Source organism: Lycium barbarum, chromosome 8 (assembly GCF_019175385.1).
Source record: "Lycium barbarum isolate Lr01 chromosome 8, ASM1917538v2, whole genome shotgun sequence".
In the NCBI taxonomy this organism is placed as follows: domain Eukaryota; kingdom Viridiplantae; phylum Streptophyta; class Magnoliopsida; order Solanales; family Solanaceae; genus Lycium; species Lycium barbarum.
This window is the reverse complement of record NC_083344.1, coordinates 123,649,050-123,673,958: the sequence shown is the minus strand read 5'-3', so window position 1 is coordinate 123,673,958 and position 24,909 is coordinate 123,649,050. Positions and strand designations below refer to the sequence as shown.

General features: G+C 36.5%; 1 protein-coding gene across 1 annotated transcript; it reads left to right on the top strand.

Moving 5' to 3' along the window:
• Window positions 1–16,835: 16,835 nt before the first annotated feature.
• LOC132607100 (L-type lectin-domain containing receptor kinase VIII.1-like) lies at window positions 16,836–19,723 on the top strand. The gene has a single exon (XM_060320919.1). The coding sequence runs from the start codon at window positions 17,472–17,474 to the stop codon at window positions 19,611–19,613; it is 2,142 nt and encodes a 713-aa protein (XP_060176902.1). The 5' UTR covers window positions 16,836–17,471; the 3' UTR covers window positions 19,614–19,723.
• Window positions 19,724–24,909: the final 5,186 nt, after the last annotated feature.

Sequence of the window (24,909 nt, the reverse complement as noted above, 5' to 3'; positions counted from 1 at the left end):
CTTTAATAGGACATTTTAGGCTCGTCCGCCTTTAATTGAACATTTTAGGCTAGTCCGCCTTTAATAGGACAGTTTAGGCTAGTCCGCCTTTAATAGGACATTTTGGGCTCGACCGCCTTTCTATCTGCACAAGGCTGAGCACCGCCTTTTATATATTGCATGGGCTGTGCACTGCCCCTTTGAAATTTTTGCATAACGCTGAGCACCGCCTTTTATATATTGCATGGGCTGTGCACCGCCCCTTTGAAATTTCTGCACAAGGCTGAGCACCGCCTTTTATATATTGCATGGGCTGTGCACTGCCCCTTTGAAATTTTTGCATAAGGCTAAGCACCGCCTTTTATATGTCGCATGGGCTGTGCACCGCCCCTTTGAAATCTCTGCAAAAGGCTGAGCACCGCCTTTTATATGTTGCATGGGCTGTGCACCGCTCCTTTGGAATTTCTGCAAAAGGCTGAGCACCGCCTTTTATATGTTGCATGGGCTGTGCACCGCCCCTTTGAAATTTCTGCAAAAGGCTGAGCACCGCCTTTTATATGTTGCATGGGCTGTGCACCGCCCCTTTGAAATTTCTGCATAAGGCTGAGCGCCGCCTTTTTATATGTTGCATGGGCTGAGCACCGCCCTCTTAACGTTGCTGCAAAAGGATGAGCACTGCCTTCTATCTGTTGCATAGGCTGAGCACCGCCCTCTTGATACTTTTGCATACCGAGCACCGTCTTCTATCTCAATTTTATTCTGCTTTGTATTTTGAACTACGCTTGACCTGATTCCCTTAGTGGGATACGTAGGCAGCCTATGTCAGGCTCGGTCTCGTCATTCGCAAAAACTCAACATCCTCCTATACCAGAAACTGGGACAAATTTTAAGGGCATCGCCGCAAAAGCTCAATATCCTCCTATACCATAAACTGGGACAATTTTTAAGGGCATCATCGCAAGCGACATCGAGAAACATGAAAAGTATATGGCCAACAGAGTCATCAGCCGACAGAGTCATCAGGCAAAAAGTATATGGACGCTCGCTTTGTTTCACAGTGTGTCACAGTCCCAGTTAGCCAAGACTCGGAAATGGGCGGAGTTTACAAGTCCAGACGAAGTTGGAAGCATGAAGCGTCGAGAGCCAGATCTTCAAAGTCAACGCGAATCAAAGCACTGCATATGCACTACTGTTTTCAAATGCCCCGCACTGCAAAAGCACCTGCACCTGCATTACATTGTCACTTTCAAATGCCCTGCAAAGGCACAACATCATTGTTCGTAAAAGCACGCCATTTAGGTTTGTTCGCCTTTAATTGGACATTTTAGGCTGCGCACCGCCCTTTGAAAATTTCTGCATAAGGCTGAGCACCGCCTTTCATATGTCGCATGGGTTGTGCACCGCCCTTTGAAAATTTCTGCATAAGGCTGAGCATCGCCTTTCATATGTTGCATGGGCTGCGCACCGCCCTTTGAAATTTTCTGCTTAAGGATGAGCACCGCCTTTCATATGTCGCATGGGTTGTGCACCGCCCTTTGAAAATTTCTGCATAAGGCTGAGCACCGCCTTTCATATGTTGCATGGGCTGCGCACCGCCCTTTTGAAATTTCCGTACAAGGCTGAGCACCGCCCTTTGAAAATTTCTGCATAAGGCTAAGCACCGTCTTTCATATGTTGCATGGGCTGCGCACCGCCCTTTGAAATTTTCTGCATAAGGCATCGCACTGCACCTGCATCGCTTTATTATTTTCAAATGCCCCTGCGTATGCTCGCAGCCGCATTGCACCGCATCTGCATTGCTTTATTATTTTCAAATGCCCCTGCATATGCTCGCAGCCGTATTGCACCGCACTTGGATCGCTTTATTTCAATTTTTTTTATTGACTATGTTTTATCTAGTTTAAAGTTTCGCAGGAGCTTTAGCGCAACGTGGAACTATTTCTTCGGCAGCGAACTGGGGCAATACGTCGGGAAGGATAAGCAGACTTCCCGACAAGGGTCAAAGATCTACCTCGAACACTCGGCTCCAATTCCAAATATCCCGTTCGCGTTCCAGCACACTCAATTTTCAGAGTTCTATCACAATACCCAGTGTCATCATAATTCGACACTGGGACAATGTTTTGCAAAGATTCGCATTAATCGTGATTTGCCAGTCATAAGTGTCGTAGCCATCCCAGAACTACACGCGGCCTGATTCTCGTGCAGCCCGAGATATGCAGGCGATTCAGAGACCAGAGTTCGGCCGTAATTTTCTTTACCCTTAGACCTCCATAATCCTTTAGCCGGGACAAAATAGGCTACTAAGTCAACGTCTTTGCCCGAAAATTCTTTCATCATTACCAGGAAAAGAGGGACAAGTTGTTGACACCCAATTTTGTCCCGCCTCCCCTCCGAAATACCTATTTGCGCTTCTAATATTTTTGGGAAAATATATATATATTATGTTTTACTATAATTATTAGCCTCTTATCAATACCGGCATTGCATTATTCTATTACAGTTACTAGCTATCCTCATCATCATTTATCACTATTATCACTATTATTATTATTATTATTATTATTATTAATAATAATAATAATACTATTATTATTATTATTACTATTATTATTATTACTATTTATTATTATTATTATTATTATTATTATAATTGTTATTATTACAATTCTCAATTTTCACCATCTCGGCATTCTTACCAACTTCCGCATACACATCGCATTTATTTCGCACATTCAAATGACAGCGTTTATTTATTGTTAAAATATTATTGCACGGCTATTGCAACATCATATAATTTTATTACCCGGGTCTTAACAATTACACATTTTCGTATTAGGTGATATTTTGTCACACTCAGTACATCGTTAATCAAAATGGGTTTTTATTTAAATTTAGAAGCCAAACTATTCCTTACACTCAGTCCGTATTTTTGATTTATCGGATCCCAAATCAAAGCTCAATCAACTCATAAATATTTTTTGACCAGCCCATATTTTGGTCCCAAATTTTTAGATCAGTCAATGTTTTAATTCACTAGCCCATTCTTTAAATACCCGGTCCAAAAATCGACCCAGTCGACAAATGGACCGGGTCAGACCCATTCCCTTCGGTTTTTCCCTTTCTTTTCCTTTTCCTCCGCCGCACCTCCCCTCTCTCCCCTTTCCCCTTTTCGCCCATCACTCCTTTGTCACCACCACCTCCATCTCCGCCCCCACTTCACCGTGTCTCCCCCACACGTCTGACACCCCCATCTTCTCCTGCTCCCCACGCGTCTGACACCCCCCATCTTCTCCTGCTCCCCACGCATCTGTCTCCCCACTTCTCTTTGCCCCGCTCCTCTCTTATTTTCTTCACCAAAAAAAAAAACCCAAAAGAGGAAGGAACCTATAAGGAGTCGTGGGTTTGAATCAAAGAGGGGGACGGAAAGAATAGCAAGTTGGCAGTCGAAAAAACCCTCCCTGAAAAGTAGTTCTTCAGCTTTGAATACTCCTGAAAACATCAATCCCTAATCGCACGAATTCCCCTTTTGAATACTAGTTTTAATTCTCTAGATATCGACTCAAGCATTAAATCCTTTTCTGTTTTGCCTTTATTATTCGGTTTGAATCCGAGCATCGCCAGCCCGGACTTGGTAGTCTTCAAGGTAGATCGGAGACTCGAAACCTCACTTCGCTGCGCCCGGAGAAGGTAATTCCCCTCCCTTTTTATCGTTTGCATTTTGCTCGGTTTCTATAGTTATATGAAGTTAATGATGTATTGTATCGGCATATTTTTATGATTAAGTGCGTTTTGTGTTGTTGTTTGGTTCAGCCACTATGTGGTAAAGGTTAGATTAATTTCAGTTTTCGTTTACACATATCGTTCAAGTTCCAGGCCTATGTTACCTTATCAAAAAAAAAAAAAACTAATTAGTTTGATTGAGTTTTATGGGTTCAAATGCTAGTTTCTTTCCCACCCCGCTTGAAATGAAAAGATTAGTTTTCCTTTTAATTTATTAGTATGAATATTCAAAAACAATTGTTTGGTTCTGTTTTAGTCCCATTTGAATCAAGTTCGAAGCTTTTGAATGCTTGTCCTCAAGTTCAAAGTTGTACTAGCATATAAGTTATTCAAGCCATCGTGTTATGGTGGTCCCTCATTCCTGTGAAATTGCCATTATTTCCCAGTATTTTAGTTCCTCTAAGTTAAAGTCTACCTGGGCTGCTGGTTATTTTTAACTTGTTGTTCATCTTGATTATTGAAACACTTAGTCTGAAACTGTTTTAGGAAGCTCAGAGATAGATAGATTTGTTTGATTGTGTTTTGCTTGGTAAATTAATTTTATCTACCCCTTAAAGTCAGTAGGATATTAACTGAGTCTAGAAACTGATTCAAATATTCGAAAAGGATTAGTCTATAAACGTTAGGGTGATCTTGAATAAATTCTTAAATTTAGAAGTTATTACTTGTAGAACTCATTGGCAGATTTGTAGAAATCCTTAAAGTCGTGTTCTTCTTAGTTTAGTTTGATTGGTTCTTATCCTCAACCTTTGTGTCTAACCTCAAATGTGCTAGAATTAGGATCTTAAATGATGAATAAGATCCAAAAGAAAATTGTTTATGCCTACATCATAGCCATATCTGTTAATTCTCGCAATCAAAGAATAGTGTGTGTACTCTTAGTTGCTATGTGGAAGAGGTTTTGAATTCCAAAGATATTCAAAATGAAGAACGTATGTTTTAATTATTATATATTCTTTGCAAAACACAACTTTATGTGAAGATCATTTGCTAATTGTTATTTCTCTCATTTTTTTCTACATGTACACATCGGAGCAAACGAAGTCTTAATTCGAGACTTTATCAAAACAAAGTCTCAAGATGAGACTCGGCACATCCCTCCATATAGTCATCTCGTGTCGCGATTCTTAAATCACCTCGAGCAGGCGAAACTCGTTAGAGATCTCCTGCAACATTTTATCTATTTTTTTTTCTTATCATTCATTTCCTCTCATCCATCTTTATGATTGCTAATTTGTCTGTGTGCGGTTTAGAATTAGGTGTAGAACCTATGATTCATGTAGGATTAGAAGGGGGTAGATTCTATCATTTAGGATTACCGCTCTGAACATCAAGTACTTATTTTCATCATATAGAGTGCATCATTCATATAATAATATTTTAAGCTTTGTTAGTTATAAGTTATTTTTTTTTTCTCAAAAGCTATTTTCTTAAATTTTGAACCTCAATTAATTAACCTAAGTTTGGCCGGACAACCGTAGTTAACGGATCCTAGAGGATGCCTAACCCCTTCCCTTTAGGATAATATAGAACCCTTACCTAGAATCACACTGATTAAGCAGACTATTAACGGAGGTTTAGTTAGTTCTACCTTAGTTAATAATTAGGTGCCCTAATTCACCTTAAAATCAATTAGGTGGCGACTCTTTAAAACAAGCGAAAATAGGAATCACCAATAGGTTGTACTCCGCTTCAACCCGGTTAAAATGGGGTATAACAGTAAGTTTTCGAAAATTTTAGTCTGTTCTTGATGTTATACGCTACTAAACGATGGTGTATTCTTGATAGGCAATTTCTAGTTGAAAAGTTGTAGTTGTTTTATTTATATTGTCTCATATACAATTGATAATTTAAAATTGACTTATTTACAATTTCGTACAGGTTGTTTGGATCATTACATTCTGTCACAGAAAATTTGTTAGGTATTCCAATTCATAAAAATTAATTAAATTATTAATTTAAGATTATTTTTCCTATGTTTATAATTATTAAGTACTATTCTTTCATCAACTATAATTATTAATTACTCATTTTTCATAAACCTTTAGTTCGGATTTGGAGTCCTTATCATCGAAGAACATGTGGTTCCAAACGCAACTCAAATGGACGTTGCAACATGTTGCTACAATATTAGTTAATTATCGTTTGTTGAATATTCGGATTATGGGGTTGAATGTAGCTGCTACGATGAAGTTTAATTAATATAATGTTTAATGACAAATTGATAAAAAGCAAATTTAAAGTAACAAACTAAGGATGAAATGGTAGAAAATAAAATATATTCTAAATAAATTTCATTATTTTTTCATTATAATAAAAGAAAACTTTCAATATTCTTTTATATTTCTGATTTCACTATTAAATAAACATGAATTAGGGATCGAAAGTTAAACAGTAAAATTTGTTGCTAATTCTATATATTTAGCGTCAAACTAGAAATAAATTATCAAAAAAATTCTTAGATACGAGCAATTTTGCAACGGATTAACAACGAAGTTCATAGCTAAGTTCAATATTTTTTTCTGTAATGTTTGTCGTCAAATGAAGTACACTCTTTGATCACGCGCAAAGCGCGTACGCTGAAACTAGTTAAGTAAGATAAATGTGTATGTGTGTCAAAGCCACATATTATAAAATTTGGATAATAGCACTTTTGATCTCTAAATTATTGGTAATTCTGATTTTGGTCCTTGTGATATATGACTCAACATATTTAACCTTTATTAATTAATATTTTCTTTTGGTCCTTTTATGTAAAAAATTAATGTGTTATATTTGCCTATTTATAAACTTATATTACCATCAAATATAAAATAAAAGCACAAACTTAACATTTAACCCATGACTAATTGAGTGGTAGAACGATCAATAATTATAGCAAATGTGTTATACCTGCCTATTTATAAACTTATATTACTGTCAAATATGAGGTACAAACTTAACATTTGACACATGAGTAATTAAGTAGCGGGACGGTTAATAATTATGATAAATTCATGAATATATATTCATATGCAAAAGGATCAAAAGTGCATAATTTAATTAACGTAAGGTTTAATTAGTCAGATATCATAAATCAGAATTTATCAATAACCTTTGGACCAAAAATTCTTTTAACCCATAAATAGGGTTAATATAAATATTAGGGAAAATAACCCTCTATGACTATTTAGGAAAAATAATTACCCGAAATGGTTCAATTTGTACCCCTCACTTCAAAAGCATGTTGTATATTTGTACCCGGTGGCAATATACCTATTGATTTAAATTCTTGAATTCACCTTTGAATTAAATGTCAAGTGTCTCATTCCACTGAAGTGACTGACTACTGAATTGAGACATTGACGAGCTGGAAAAGACGAAGAAAACAACTAGCTCCTCCACGGCGGCGCCACTAGCTGTATTCTTTTCCAACAAAACTGAACTTTCCACCATTTTCTTCAACTTCTTCTCACACACACTATAGTAGTATTTACAAGAAAAGCCCGATCGTCCTCCTCATTGAAAGATCCAGCTGAAATTCCTTCGCAATAGCAGTACAAGCTCGATTTCAGCTAAAAGCAGGCTGATTTCAGTTATGATGTTCATCGATATCTGAGTTTAGCATTTGGAGAAGATTTCTCACCAACCTCTGAGATATGCTTCGTCCCTGTCTCTGATGCATTAACAGATTTTGTGCTATCTGCTATTTGAGATTTGGAAAGCTGGAATTCAGATCCTTAAGGTCTTGGAAAAGAAGTCTATTCATGAAGTTGAAAATTCAAAGCAAAATGGATTACTAAAAATTCAAACTGTCCGAAAAAGCAGATCTGAAGGTACACCTACCTTCTTTCTTTTAGATTATTTGCAAATTTATCAGATCTGACTCTTTCTCTGTTTAGTGGTACAATTCTTTAGCTACTTCTCTTGTGCAATCAATTTTTATTTTTAGATTTACTCAAGATCTGAATCAATTTTACCCTTAAAGATTGGTACTTTGCATCACTTTCCGTCTCAATTGTGGAATAAGTGATGGCCGGTGGCCAGTCCACAATGGAGGCTGGCCAACCCTCACTAAATACGACTATTCCAAAAACCAATCCTAATCCATTACAATATTCAGATCTGTTCAAACCAAAAACCTTGAATGATACATTACATAGTCAGATCCAATCACTGCCCCAAATTTCAATGAAACCAGTAACTTACCTACATGGGGTGCCATACATTAAATACACTGAAGTAGAAGTTGATCAGATGAATATCATTGAAAATCTTCAGTATGCTGTGGTAGGAAAGTTCTCATATGGCCAACCAGATATTGAACAACTTCGTCTCATAATCCCTACACAATGTGGAATAAAAGGTGAGTGTAGAACAGGTTTTCTAAGAAACCGCCATGTGCTTATCAGATTAAGTCTTTTTGAAGACTTTGTGAATTTCACATCAAAGCCTGTATACTACATTCAAGATAGAGAGGGATACTCGTACCAAATGAGAACACTGATCTATGATTCGAATTTCAAGGTTGATGAAGAAACATCAAAGACAATGGCATGGATTTCCTTCCCAAAGTTATTGCCTACATACTTTGTGAAGGAAACTCTTTTTTCAATTGCATCTGCAGTGGGTATTCCTATACAATTGGATATGGCTACGATTAACAAGACTAGACCTAGTTGTGCTAGGGTCAAGGTTTTAGTAGATCTGGTAGCGGATTTACCCAAAACGGTGAGGATGGATATTGAAAATGAAAAAACAGGAGCAATAAGGACTGTTAATGTTCAGATTCATTATGATTACCTCCCTAAGTATTGCAAGGAATGTAAATTACAGGGACATGATGAATATGATTGTAGAATTATAAATCCAGAGCGTGTTCAGTATGACAATGAAAGGGAGGAAATGCCAAAGGAGAATGGCAAGACAAAACCTCATAAAAGCTCTGATGAAGTGCACAATAGTAAGGAAAGCAATAAAGATCTCCAAGAAGATAAAGAAATTGAAGCAAAAAAGGCCAAGAGATTACAAGCAGAGGAACAACATAATAAAAAGCAGACTAATGACAAAGGCAAACAAAAGCAAGAGGATGGAAACCAACAAGGATATGAAGGGAAAAAGAATTATGGAAAATACAATTATAGAGGATACAATAATTTATACAATTATTCTGCTAGAGTGTTGGCAGGGGGAAGAGTGTTAGGAAATTCGGGAAATTGGAATCCCATCAAAGACAACAGAAACTTCAATGCTGAGAAGGGAAGTGCAAATCATAGCAAACAGAAAGAGACAACAGTCACTGCTACATGCAACAAATTTAACACTTTGGTGGACTTGGAGGAGGAACAAGAAAAACAAAATGAAACACAAGAAGGAAGCACACATAGTAGTAATCCTGTTAAAGAGACAGCTAGGCCATGGGTGGATGCTGCCTTTGGGAAACAAACAGAAAATAACAAAGTTATGAAAGAGCAGGGAAAGATAGATAGCAGACAAGAACAACATAATAAGAATGAGAAAGGGGTAGGGGATAATCAGTCAGAGGAGATAGCCATACAAGATTCAGAAAGAACAATTACAGATATCGTGGAAAATGATAACAAAAAAGAAGATGATAATAAACAGATTACTGAAGGCCAAGACGTACTTCAACCCATAGAAGTACATGACAGTGTTAATTCAAGCTCATATCAGCAAGTGGAATCAGCTAGACAACAAGTGGATCAAATGAAGGACTTACCGGAAGAGCCTCCTCATACAAACAATATGGGTGAAGGAGATACAGCATCATCTGCAAATAAGGAACAAAATAATGAAAGGGAAACACAAGCAAGGGATCAGAGAGATCAAAACAACAGAGATACAGCCATAGAAATGCAGACAATTTCAGGAAATCATAAGTATCAACTGGTAGCCAAAGATCATGAAAACACAACACAAGAAGAAGTGAATCAGAATAAAATAGATATTGGAGAGGAGGAAGCAGGTGAAACTATTAGTTCTGATTTAATGGAGGGCAACAATAAAGGAGATATTTCCCCTAAACACTTGACAAAAACTAAAAAAGGTCACAAGCCAAGAGATAAAAGTGTTCCTCCCAAGACAATGGGAGGAGTACAAACAAGGATGGCATGTTCTAAAGGAGTTTCTCAATGAATAGCTCATTAATATGGAATATAAGGTCTGTAAACACTCAACAGGCCTTTGAGAGGGTAGTACTATTGCATAGACAGAAACATTTTAATTATGTTGCCTTACTAGAGCCTTTCCAGCATGTTAGACATATTGACATGTACAAATTGTGGTTAAATATGGGGACATCATGGCATAATGTGAATGGGAAGATTTGGATTTTTGTGGATGCAGAAATTCAAGTAGAAATAATGAGAGATACAGAACAACTGTTATCCTGTAGATTCACTCATTTGGGTGATGGGCAAGAGTTGGTGCTTACAGTTGTTTATGCGAGTACTGATAGAAGTGGGAGAATAGCTCTATGGGAGGATCTATATGACATGTCTTCACACATCACCATCCCATGGCTTGTGGGTGGGGATTTTAATGTCATTACAGATGACATTGAGAAATTTGGGGGTCTTCCTGTACAGTTTGCAGAAACAGAGGATTTTAGACAATGTATAGACATTTGTCAACTGATGGATCTTGGTTTTACTGGAAGTATGTTCACATGGTGGAATGGGAGATCGGATGAGGCTTGTATATTTAAAAGACTGGACAGATGTTTGGGAAATCAGGCTCTGCAGAATTGTTTTCCTAATTTGGAGGTAGAGCATCTCATTAAACAAGGTTCTGACCACTCACCCTTGCTGGTAAATATGAGAGCAGATAGTAGACCAATTAGGAAATCTTTCAGGTTTCTTAATTTTTGGGTGGAGCATGAATCTTTTCTAGATGTAATCAAAGAAAATTTGGTGGAATCTTATGGCTCAGACCCCTTCTTTAACTTCCATAATAAGTTAAAAAAGGTGGGAAGAGCTCTCTCTAAGTGGAGTAGGGACACTTATGGTGATATCTTCAAGCAAATTGCAACTCTGGAGGAAGTGGTACAGGTGCATGAGCAAGAATTTGAACAGAATCCTACAGGGCTTAACAGGGAAAGGCTACAAAGGGTACAAGCTGATCTGATAAGGTTTTATGCTATTGAAGAAAAATTTTGGAGACAAAAAGCAGGGATGCTGTGGTTTCAGGATGGAGATAGGAACACAAAATTCTTTCATGCTCATGTCAATGGAAAGAGAAGAAAGCTACAATTACAGAGAATTCAAGATCATACAGGTACATGGCTGGACACTGAAGAGGAGATTGCACAGGAAGCAATCAGATTTTTCTCAGACCAATTCAAAGAGGAAAATATCCCTACAGATTTCTCTATGCTTGATAAGATTCCTAAAATGGTTACAGAAGAACAAAATCAACAACTCTATGAAATGCCAGATGAAGCAGAGGTGAAAAGAGCAGTTTTTGGTTTAAATGGAGACAGTGCAGGGGGTCCTGATGGTTTCACAGGAAGATTTTTCCAAGCTTGTTGGGAAATTATTGCAAATGACTTGGTGACCATGGTGAGATCATTCTTCTGTGGGCATGAACTCCCAAGGTATGTAACTTGTACCAATTTGGTTTTGATACCAAAGAAGAAAGAAATTAATACATTTTCTGATATGAGGCCAATCAGCTTGAGTAACATCACTAGCAAAGTTATTTCAAGAATCATTCATGAAAGACTGATATATCTGCTACCTGAGATCATTTCACCTCAGCAATCAGGATTTGTTAAAGGCAGGAGTATTGTAGAAAACATTCTGTTGGCTCAGGAAATTGTACATGATATTAGGATTAGAGGAAAGCCTGCAAATGTTGTCATTAAGCTTGACATGGAAAAGGCTTATGACAGAGTATCATGGTTATTTCTAACTAAAGTCCTGAGGAGAATGGGGTTTGGTGAATTTACTATTGATCTGGTGTTTAGAGTTATCTCAAATAATTGGTATTCCATTCTGATTAATGGGCAACCTCATGGATTCTTCAAATCATCTAGAGGAGTAAAGCAAGGAGATCCACTGTCCCCTACTTTATTCATTTTGGCTGCAGAATGTTTGTCTAGGGCTCTCAATACACTGCATACTGAGGATGAGTACAAGGAATATGGGATGCCAAAATGGAGTCCATATGTCAATCATTTGGCATATGCAGATGATACTATCATTTTCACCTCTGCTAATGAACAGTCTATGAGATTAGTGATGAAGACTTTGAGTAATTATGAGAAGGTGAGTGGTCAGAAGATCAACAAGCAGAAAAGTGCTGTTTATATGCATCATTTGACATCTCATAACATTAAGGAGCTGGTATTTTCTGTCACCCAGATTCCTAAAAAGGATTTTCCATTCACATATTTGGGTGTACCAATCTACTATGGGAGAAGAAGGAACATTCACTACAAGGAGATAATAGAAAAGATTCAGAATAGACTGAGTTCATGGACTGGTAAGCTGTTATCTATTGGAGGAAGGATAACACTGATTAAACATGTTTTACAGAGCATGCCTATACACCTACTATCCGCTTGTGACCCTCCTAGTGCTATACTTGCTCAGATTCATAGATTGTTTGCTAAGTTCTTTTGGAGCAACTCTGTGGGAAATTCAAGTAAGCACTGGGCAACTTGGACAACCTTATGTCACCCACAAGAAGAAGGTGGCATGGGGTTTAGAAGCACTGGGCAACTTGGACAACCTTATGTCACCCACAAGATATATCTAAAGCCCACAAGATATATCTAAAGCCCTCTTTGCTAAACTGTGGTGGAACATGAGAACCAAACAATCCTTATGGAGAACTTTCATGAGTAATAAGTACTTAAAGAAGTTTCATGCTGTGATAGCCCCTATCGGATCAGGTACTTATGTGTGGAAGAAGATGATTAAATACCGAGATGAGATGGAACATGAGATATGGTGGAAGCTTCAACAAGGTAATTCTTATTTTTGGTTTGATAATTGGACAGGACTGGGAGCCCTATACCATATTACTCCACCAGATTTTGAGTGTGATCCCACAATCATCCTTGTAAAAGAAACTGCAGAAGTGGGGCAATGGGATGAACAGTTGCTAAGAAGAATCCTTCCTGAGGATCTAGCAGACCATATTGTGCAGCACATTAATCCACCAAATGAAAATGGCCAAGCAGATAAGGCTTTCTGGAAATTAGATTCGAGGGGGAAATTCACAGTTGGGTCTGCATTTCAATTGCTCAGACAAAGAAAAGACCCCAGTAATTTGTATAAGCAGATGTGGATCAAAGGACTACCAATAAAGATATCTTTTTTTATGTGGAGATTTTGGAAGTTCAAGCTACCATTGGATGATAAGTTGAAGAAATGGGGACACCAATTCCCTTCCAGATGCTATTGTTGTCAACATCCAAAAGTGGAAGATACCTCCCATGTCTTTTTACACTCACCAACAGCTCAAGCCATCTGGAAGTATTTTTGTGGACCAGTGGGAATAAATACTGAGAATTTGCAAGTTACCCAAATAATTAACAGATGGTGGGATATGCCTAGTAGACTACATGCCAAATGCATCAACCAAGCTGTCCCTGCTATTATTATTTGGGAACTCTGGAAGAGGTGAAACACTATGAGACATGAAGGGAAGGTGTCAATCACAAAACTCATTTACCAGGTGATGCATACTTTGATTCAATTCATGAAGGTGAGAAGGAGAAATTTTAGGTATGCACCATATAGTTGGAGTGTGATTGTTGAGGCATTACAGAGATATTCTCCAAAGATAAGAGTAACACCGGTGACTTGGAGAACTCCAGATATTGGATGGATAAAAGTCAATACTGATGGAGCCTCAAGAGGAAACCCGGGTAGGAGTTCATGGGCCTTTTGTGTAAGGGATGAAAGGGGAGATGTGATACAAGCACAGGCTAGAGAAATAGAGGATCTTCAAAGCACCAACACCGAGGCAGAGGCCCTAGCCATTTTACAGGCTCTCAAGTATTTAAAAGACAGTCAATGGGATCAAATAAGGATAGAGACAGATTCACTTTTGCTGAAGAACTCTATTCAAAGGACATGGGAAATTCCTTGGCAAATCATTACTATGGTGGAAGAAATTTGGAGAATAAGTGAGGAAAAAGTGGTGGTGATAGAGCATATTTATAGGGAAGGAAACAAATTAGCAGATCACTTGGCTAATTTAGCTTTGGACACAGGGGACATACAATTCAATTTCTTTCATGACATGGAGAGCCACTGTAAAAGAATTGTGAACAGTGACAAATTACAGCTGCCCTGTCTAAGAATTAGATCATGTTAAGGAGACTGAATATAGGGGGAAGATGGGAGAAAAGGAGGTCCTCACACTCAAATCCTTTGGGAGGAGAATGTGAAGGATTTGGTTTACACTAACTGTTTGCTAACGGTTGCAGGTACACAAACTAACATTAATAGAGGATTTTAATTCAACAGGTACCACAGAACAACCACACTGAAGGAATACCAACAAGCAGCGAAACACAATGTAATCAGGATGTTGAGAAGTTTTACCAGCATAAATTGCAACTGGTTGGAGGCACTTTTGACAAATGACATGAAGTGGAATTACTGCTCCAAATGATTGAGCACATGGAACACAACAGACCTCTTGAGTACACATGGGCATACAGTTTCTAGTTAGTGGTTGTTTCTTAGTTGGTGGTATTAGCACCCCGGGATGCTCATCCTACTGAGAACTGGTCATTAGTTAGAAAATGTACTGCCTTGGTGCATAGAGAAGGCCAAATATAGAGCATGTGAGATATAGAAACAGAAGTTCTTTATGGAGCAATTATTTCAAATTTCATTCTATTAGTAATTTTTTAACAATTTGTAATATCAAATTAAGACAAGTTATAAGTCTTAATTTGATCATTAGTTTAAATTTTGTATTTTCATTAGCCTTTTGGCTAGAGTTGTACAAATTTCTGGAGTTTTTGATAAAATTTATAAAATTAGCCCTAGGCCAAAAGCCTAGTGGACTTTTATTAAAAAAAAAAAAAAATATTTGTACCCTCACTACAATTGAAAATATGTTGTATATTGTTGTATACAATTGAATTTTCTTGGATATAAACACTTCTTATACATTATTATACACTCTATACATTATTATACACTTTTATACAAGGTTGATACATTGTCTACTCCAGATGTATAAAGTTGTATATTGTTGTGTAATGTTGTATATTGTGAAAAAGTGGCTATGCGGGGTGTAACTTCAAAATATGACTACGCAAATGTAATTAGATCGTACATTACTGAAATTTTCCTTAAATATTATGTGTGAATACTCCTTTAACAAAATATATATCCTCAATCTTTTAAGTCATGAAATAGTAGCTTAATAAATGCTGTCACGAGTATAACTATCTTCTCCAAGATTCAGTCATGTGGTGCATTTTCTTCTTCTTTTTTGCTTGCTTTTGTAGCTACCTTTCTTGTTCCAATTTTCACTACAAGCATCTTATTAGAGAACTTTCTCAGATCTCAATGAACTTTTCAATAAAAAATACTGTAAACATTTAACCAAAACCGCAGTTTATATATAACTACAAAAAAAGTGGTAACGATATCCATTATATCTTAGTCACATTTTATGGAGAGATCCGTTTGGAACACATGTTTCAGTACTACTTTAGTTTTCTTGAGAGAATAGCATGGCAACTACCTTCGAATCTACCTTTTCCATTTTACCAAAAAGCAAAAAGAATAGCCATTATGTATCTATTAAGAATGAATATAAGTTATACTCATTAGAATTGATAGGAGCGCTTTACCCTCAAATGTGAAAATTTTCAACCCGAATCTGAATTTAATTTGGTTCTAATAAGGCTATCGAACACCAAATGAGAAACTAAAAAAATTATAGAATTTTTTTTATATTATTAATGTAGTTAACAAGGCGAAACATGTTGGTACTTTTTTCTTTTTGTCGCATTACTAAAAATTCTTCATATTATCGTGAATAAAATAAAATCCAAAGACTAAAGAGTTCCCAGCAGAGTTGTCGGATTTCTTGTTTGCAAACGTGGGAATGCTGCCACCTTAGAACAGAAAACCATATTTCTTTTGTTGGCCACTCACTTCTTGGTATACCCTTTATAGCGTCGATTATTTCTAGTTCACATAACGTAAGACTCCCAAGGGAAAGGTTTTTCAATCACAACTTTTTTCATTTCAAGAATTCGAACTCAAAATTTTTGATTAAAGATAGAGAAATCTTACTATCTAAAAATTATATTTAATGACTTTGAAAATTAGTCTCAAAATTCATATAAATGATCACCTCTATTATCTCATTACGGATTGTGTAAGACTCATTAAACGGAAAATTTTTTCTATCATGATTTTTTTCATTTCAAGAATTAAAACTCAAAACTTCAATAAAAAAGTAGAGGAATCTTATTTATTTTCCCTGTAAGGTTGGCTGAGTTGATTCAACAAGTAGTTTTCCTCATGGGAGAGTTGAGATCGATTTTCCTTGCCAACAACGTTCTCAATCAGAGCAAGAGATACTTAGACTCTTCTAGAGCGGAGTTTTTGGATTCAAATGTGAATCCTCGTCCAGCAACCTGATTCTGTTGACAATCAAAGATGTCCTAGCAGAGCCTCGTACGGTTTACATTTCCTATGTAGTTTGAGGGCTATTACAATAAGAGCGGGGTTTATCCAGAGCGCATCCAAAGAGTAGCAGTTACGAATTTCCTGATGTATAAATAATAAAAAAAATCTTATCTATTTCACCACTGGTGGGGGAATTGCCCCGGCGGGGGGTTGTTTAAATCCACATTAAATGCCCAATGTTTTGTCCCAGCTGGTTATCAAGCTGCCATGACCTGTTGGGTCTTTGGCCAGTGATTATGTTATCCTCTAATCAGAAATCACTAAGAAACAAAACATGGGACCTCTTCGAGTAAAAAACAGAATAATATCAAAAAAGCATCTTTACTTTTACCATGGAAAATTTACCGTTGTAGCCAAGTATACGTGTCTCTCAACCTCAAAATGGTGTCTTTATCTAACTTTGTCCACTTTGGATTCTCTTCTTCATTCACACCTCTTCCAATTCCCTCTTCTTCTGCCCCTTAGTCCTCACTCTTCTCTGTCTTTTTCCTTCTTTCTTGCATCTGTCACTGACCCTCTTTGTAACTTCACAAATTTCTAGTGATTCTTTGATATTTTGGTCTAAAAATCTGACCTTTATGCAATTTGATCTTTCTTGGTTAATGGGTCTTGCTAAAATCTTGCAATAAAGTCAATAATTGCTACTGTGTCAGTTTTCAACTTTCTTGCATTTCACTGTTTCTAAGGCCAAAATTTAAGCTTACCCTCTTTGTAACTTCACAAAAATTTCGTGACATATTGATATTTTGGCCTAAAAATCTCAGCTTTATGCAATTTGATGTTCATTCTCTAATGGGTTTTGCTTAAATCTAGCAATAAAGTCAATTCTTGCAAACTTTCTTGTTAACTTCATCCTGTTTTTCTCCCTTTAATCCTCACTATACTGTGTCAGTTTTTCTACTTTCTTGCATTTCACTGTTTACCCTCTTTGTAACTTTCACAAAATTCTCAAGACTGATTGTATTTTGGTGTGAAAAAACTCACCTTTGTACAATTTGATCTTCACTAGCTAATGGGTTTTGCTAGAATCTAGCAATGAGATCAAATCTTGCAAGTTTTCCCAGTACCATTCTTGTATGGTTGATCATATTATCCTGTTTTTGCAAGTCAACATTTGCCAACACTGAGTTTGACTTTGGAACATTAACACTTAGTAGCCTAAAGCTTCTTGGTGATGCACATTTGGGTAACAACACTGTGATGTTAACACGTGACTTAGCAGTACCAAATTCTGGTGCTGGAAAAGTCTTATATTCAAAACCAATAAGATTCAGGCAACCAGGGATTGATTTTCCAGCAAGTTTCTCAACATTTTTCTCATTTTCAGTGAGTAATTTGAATCCATCATCTATTGGTGGTGGTCTTGCATTTGTACTAACACCAGGTGATGAATTAGTCGGTGATGCTGGTGGATATATGGGAATCTTGGATGCTAAAGGGACACAAATTGGTACAATTGCTGTTGAATTTGATACACTTATGGATGTTGAGTTTAAAGATATTAATGGAAATCACGTTGGTTTGGATTTGAATTCAATGGTTTCAACTCAAGTTGGTGATTTGGAATCTATTGGTGTTGATTTAAAGAGTGGTGATTTGGTTAATTCTTGGATTGAATATTCTGGTTCTAATGGAGAGATGAATATATTTGTGTCTTATTCTAATCTTAAGCCAAAAGAACCATTTTTATCAGTTAGTATTAATATTGCTGAGTATGTTAATGATTTCATGTTTGTTGGTTTTTCTGGTTCAACTCAAGGGAGTACTGAGATTCATAATATTGAATGGTGGAGTTTCAGTTCATCATTTGATGTTAGTCCTAAGTCGTTGGCAGCAGTGCCACCGCCGCCAACGGCTAGTTTGATGAACCCAACGGCGAGTTCTGCCAAGTCGCCGCCACCTTCGTTGGGTCCATCAGAGTCTAATAGTAGTACTAATGTATTCCAAGATAAGAGCAGTGGGAAATGTCATAACAATTTTTGCAAACAAGGTCCTGGTGCTGTTGTTGGTGTGGTAACTGCTGGTGCATTTTTTCTTGCATTTGCTACATTGGTGCTTATTTGGTTATACTCGAAAAAGTTCAAGAGAGTGAAAAATTCTGAAGTTTTGGCATCTGATGTTATCAAAATGCCTAAGGAGTTTAGCTACAAAGAGCTTAAATTGGCTACAAAAGGTTTCAATTCGACGAGAATTATAGGCCATGGTGCATTTGGGACTGTTTACAAGGGCATTTTATCGGATACCGGTGGCATTATAGCAGTCAAGAGGTGTAGTCATAATGGACAAGGGAAAGCAGAGTTCTTATCTGAGTTATCTATAATTGGAACACTTAGGCATAGAAATCTTGTTAGGCTTCAAGGATGGTGCCATGAGAAAGGTGAAATTTTGTTGGTGTATGATTTGATGCCTAATGGGAGTCTTGATAAGGCGTTATTCGAATCAAGAATGGTTCTTCCATGGTCACATAGGCGAAAAATCTTGCAAGGTGTTGCTTCTGCTTTAGCATATTTGCATCAAGAATGCGAAAATCAAGTAATCCATAGGGACATTAAGTCAAGTAACATTATGTTGGATGAAGGGTTCAATGCAAGATTAGGAGATTTTGGATTAGCAAGGCAAGTTGAGCATGACAAGTCGCCTGACGCAACGGTAGCAGCCGGGACAATGGGCTACTTGGCTCCTGAGTACTTGTTAACGGGTAGAGCAACAGAAAAAACCGATGTGTTCAGCTACGGAGCGGTGGTTCTTGAAGTGGCAAGTGGAAGGAGGCCAATTGAGAGGGAAACAACTAGAATTGAGAAAGTTGGAGTGAATAACAACTTGGTTGAATGGGTTTGGGGGTTGCATAGAGAAGGGAATTTGCTAAATGCAGCTGATTCAAGACTTTGTGGTGAGTTTAGTGAACAAGAAATGAGAAGGGTTCTAATGGTTGGTTTAACTTGTTCACATCCTGACCCTATGGCTAGACCAACAATGAGAACTGTTGTCCAAATGTTGGAAGGTGAAGCTGAAATCCCTATTGTACCAAGGACTAGACCTTCTATGAGTTTTAGCACATCACATCTTTTAATGACTTTGCAAGATAGTGTTTCTGACTTGAATGGTTTGATCACACTTTCACCTTCATCATCTGAAAATAGCTTCACTGGTGGTGGCAATGGCATTGACTTGGTCTAGTTCAAGTCAAGAAAAGAGCATCAACTTTTAGTTATCTTTTTTGTTTTGTTCATAAATTCATTAATTTAATTATTGATATATATGAAATGTATTTTCTTCCCTTTTGCTTTCATATATTGTAGTTGATTGAGTGCAATATAGAGAAATTTGTGGGGAGGAAAAAATTGAGGTCATTTTCTTGGTTTTTGGTTAGGTGGATTGTCTTTGTGGTGAGGTGATTGGTTACTTTCTTAAGTTATCTTTTAGTCAAAAGGCTACATGAGAGTTTGAGTAGAGGTTTGGTAAAGTAACGAATATTGTTTAGTGTAACAATCACCAAAAGAAAGGCACATTTGTTGGTAGTTGTTATAATTCTTTAGTCCTGGCTGGCTGCGATGGGTAAAAACAGTGATCCTTTTCTCATAAGGTCCTCAAATTCAATGGATAAAATTTCCCTATTAATACCTTCTAGCTACCTTCATAATATATAAAATGTCCCTTTAAGTATTTTTTTTTTCGAGATTATGGAAAGATATGGAATATTTTCTGCAAACTCAATCATTCCCCTCTAATAAATGTTAACCTTCTTCCTGTCCCCTCTAGGGTTGGTTGGTTGGGAAACAATTTATCCGGAGATTATAATACATCAATTAAATAATGACGGAATTATTTAGCTAACATACATTTATTGAGCAGGTGCTTGGTTTATTAGACTAAAAATGCAGGGTCTTAATAAAAAAATAAAATAAAAGGGGATATAAGATCACGTGTTTGGTTTAAACTGGATAAATTGGGCTAAAAATTTTATTTTTAATTTTAATCATGTCTTTATTGAAAAGTCGGAAGAGGGGCAAATGTGTTATTTTGCTATTTTATCCTAAAATTAGTAATCCTGAATATCATCCCACAAAGAGTATGGTAATATCCCACAAAGATTTTTGATGGATACATGAATGATAATTACAACTTTTGGTCTCTGTTTGAGCTTGTAATTAAGTACACTTAGGTCTCTTCAGTAATTGAGTCACTCCATTCGTGGCTAAAAACCTTGATGGCCCATGCCCATCATCATAGTATGACTTGAAACTTGTTCGGATTTTCTTCTTCCAGATTTCATTAAATGCTCAAACAATGGACAATTTTCAAGCCATCCTTTTCTTGGACATTTCTCATATTATGATGTCCTCTTGTGTTTTATGGACAATATTCAAGCCATCCCTTTCTTGGACATTTCTCATATTATGACGTCCTCTTGTGTTTTTTTCCTCAAATAATTCGTGTGGATTGCATTGAAATATACACCTTTTGCCCACTCTAGAAGAGAGAGGACGTGATTGATGTTAGGTGTATTTATACACTTTTCCGCCATATTTTACCCATACTTATACTGTATTTTAGAGCTAAATGCATTAAATACACCTAACATCTATTGACTATGTGATATGGGACTAATTTGTGCTTTATTGTGGAATCTAGGTGGTTTAAGTTGAAAATGCTACAGCGTGAAGATGAAGAGATTTGGAGCAAAATTGAAGAAGAGGAAAAAGAAAAGAAGGTCACGTTGAAGTCTTTTGGGTACAACAAGGACCAATGAAGGGTAACCCGAGCAATTCTGGCTGATTCTGAGGCAGTGCGGGTTGGACGAGTGAGCAGAAGGAGGTTGCAACACTTGAAGGCAAAATACGACCACTGAAGGGTCTTATGCATTAGCTGTGCATCGCACACCCAGCGCACAAAATACCCCTTTCTGATTCTCAGACCTGTTATGCATTGGCTGTGCGGAGCACAGCGGATGCACAGACATAGTCATGCGATGGCCATGCAACGCATGACCAAAGCACAAGAGGAGTCAGTTCTTCTAAGTTGATCGGGATTGGGCCCACTTATCTCATATTTGCCCTAGCTTATAAATAGCCGTTTTTACATTAGAATAGAGGACTTTTGACCTAGAGAGAGTAGGAGCCGCTATGGAGGCCGGAGATTATTGGGTTTTATCTTTTCTTCTCCTTATTACAAGTTTGTATATTTTCTTTGAATGATTTGTTGCTTTTCCTCCATGTCTATGTGGAGCTAAACTTCTCGTTCTAGGGTTGTGGTAAACCATGATTATTGATGTTTGGTGATTATTTCTTATCTTAATATGAGTTGTTGAGTTTGATTGCTTCTTTAATTCTGTTCATAATTGCTTGATTGTTTGGCCAACAGTTAGGTTCTATCGACTATCTAATATACATGCTTGGGAAAGATGTTGTTAGATTAGAGAAGGATTAAAGAGGGCGTGATCTGATTATCCCTATAGTTGGGCTAGGATTTGTGGCTAGGATAGGAATATACCTAGGCGCCGCGTTCAATTAAATACCATAAACGAATTGCGTTCTTAACAAGTCAATTCCATAGGAATATAGGCGGCGAACTGTTTTGATAGGCGAGTAGTAGTTCGGGAGAATACTACGAGAGTTAATAATCCGGTAAATTAGCAATCGTCGACAATTCGGATTAAAGGGAAATAGTTTGAAAACTCAACAGGATTGGTGAACCAACCGCAACCCTGGAACATTCGTCTCATTAATAATATAAAAATCCGCTCTTTCTTTATTGAAGTTCACTATTTGTCTCTTTTATCTTCAATTAGTTTATAATCACAATCTTCGAATTTCATCTCTTGTATAGATAATTTGGATAGTTTAATTTAGTTGACGGTTAATCATAACTCCCCTTGGATTCGACATTCGATTTCTAAAATCACTATATTACTTGTACGACTACGTATACTTGCGTGTGCATTTGGACGCAACAGAGATCATCTATTCTATTGTTCTTGTAATGTTTTCATTGCGCACGTAAAGCAAATTTTGAATTCTCTTTGTCAATTTAATAGAATTATTTCTTGAGTCAACAAAATCATTTTTATGCAGCGCTAACGATTTAGTAACTATTTTTGTAGTTCCAGAATATTTTAATTTATGCTCCTGCCTATTATCTAGATATAAAATGAAAGATGTGCGATCTAATGATGCTACTATAAAATATTTATTCATGGGTGGAGCAAACTCATCTATTCTGGTTAATGGATTCTCTCTTCAACTTTGGTCCGCCTCTAGCTCTATTTTGAGGAAGAAAACCTTTAATCGTGGCACTACTTATTCAATTAGTCCTACTCCGACTTATTAGAACAAAACACTCTCTTATCTCGGATAACTTGAGCTTGTGTTGACTCTCTTAGCTTCTTTGACAAATAGAACCGACCATCACATTACACAAATGTGATACTTTAACCTCTGAGTTATGCGCGCCATCACTAAACTACAATTCAAACTATCGAAGGAATTTGTGACGGGGTACTATAAACGATTGAGATGGAGATCTAATTTTGCTGTCACGATTCATTGAGATTCTTATTTTCTATCACCCTGATACGTCAAAAGGGAGCAAAAAAAAAAAAAAAAAAACATGAAGGGGGTTGGAGAAAGCATGTCGAGTGCCCATGTCCAATTAGAACTTCTCAAAAGAGTTTATTCTCAATAGGACAGTTTCCACGTCTATACTCTATACTGCACAGTCAATTTATGTCAGAAATGTTTGGTTAGCTTTTGTAAAGGAAAAAAATTGTAACTCTTCAGTTTTGTATTGTTGAGATATACGCCTGTCAGATAACAACAGAAAATTACTTAAGCCTTGAAATGAACAATACCATTGTGTTTGTGTCCAATGACAAATCTCGGAGCTACAAATATATATTAAATTAACTTAATGTCAGTATAGTTTGTCATTAACGTAATTATTCATTGGAACCCAAATTTTTGTTCTCATTACTGCAAAAATTCCTCTTCATAGTTCACTGATTAAATACCGACCAAATTAGGTGATAAAATCCCACATGCACACAAGTTCCAGTGAGAATCTTGATTGGTGAAAGAAAAAGTTAGATGCTAGTAATTATTCAACAAATGGGAACATAAATCAATGAATGAACTCACATGGAATATGATATTTTTGGACAGTTATGGGGTGGTTTTTATAATGTTATTTTCATTTCAGCCTCATTTTACGTATAGGCAGAGAGTTATAATACAGATTCGACCATTACGATTATAAAACAAAATTTGACAGGATTTTAGGGTTCGAGCTTTAATAATTTACTTATCTTGAAAAAATAGTTTTTCTCAAAATAAAACTGAGTAATAATTTGTATTTTATTAATCGTTTGAGAACCGCTTAATTATGTCAGTGTTAGAAAAGCAATAACTTTTATAATCTTTCCAAAAATATTGTTGAATGTCGACCTACGAAAATTGACACTAGTTACTTAACCAATAATAGGGTAACTTAGAAATGAAATATTAGATTTTCAGTTGAAAATTGGAATCAATGCTAACCAACCTCCATTAGTTGGAAAATGGGGTATATATCCACTAACTTACCTGATTTGAATTTACCCTTATCTCATTCCAAAAAATTCAACCTTCTGTAAAATCAAAGAATCACTTCATCTATATTCTAATGCGATTTTTTGGATTACATGTAAAGAAGGATTAATTAGTCAATGAGACTTCTGTACCATAAATCGGAAAGTTTTTAAGATATTATTAGGATGTCAAATTTAGCCCATGTAAGTGTGACTGTGTGACATGTCTAACTTATCCAAATTTGAGTAGGTTGGTTTGGGAATAGATTAATGACTAATCAATAGTGGCACATTTAAAAGTTTGAATCAATTTGGACTGTCTAGATATAGCCTAAATTGCCCTATTAACAACTTGTAAAAATACGGGGAAAAACAATTATTTTAGTTTGGCAGGTATGTTTCTATCTCATACAAACAAAAAAAACGTTATTCCTAGTTTGATAATTAAGAAAACTATAACAAGAAAAACAAATGAATTAGAAATCATTTTGAGTTAGACAGACCACGTGATGAGATAATATGCTTAGTCTAAATTCACTCAATATATCTACATTCAAGCAAATCATTGACGAATTGTGTTATCTCTGTTTATTGATGCAAGTTTCAACTAGCTTGATTCACCTAAATTAATTTCAATTTGTCCACTGGACATCCTTAAATTTCATGAAACACGAGTCGACTATATAAAGGTTTTTTTTTTTCCAATCATATATATAATTTCCAAAATAGTTCTGATTTTACAGAGAACCTTGCAAATTGCAATAATTTGTTTCTGCACCAATTTACCCATGGTCATAAGCTAATAGCGGTTCAAAATAGGTGTCCACTTAATCTTTTTATTTTGATTCAAAATAAGTTTTTTTTTTAGATTTTCCCCAATTTACTTTAGGAAATAAATAAGCAAGAGTCTTA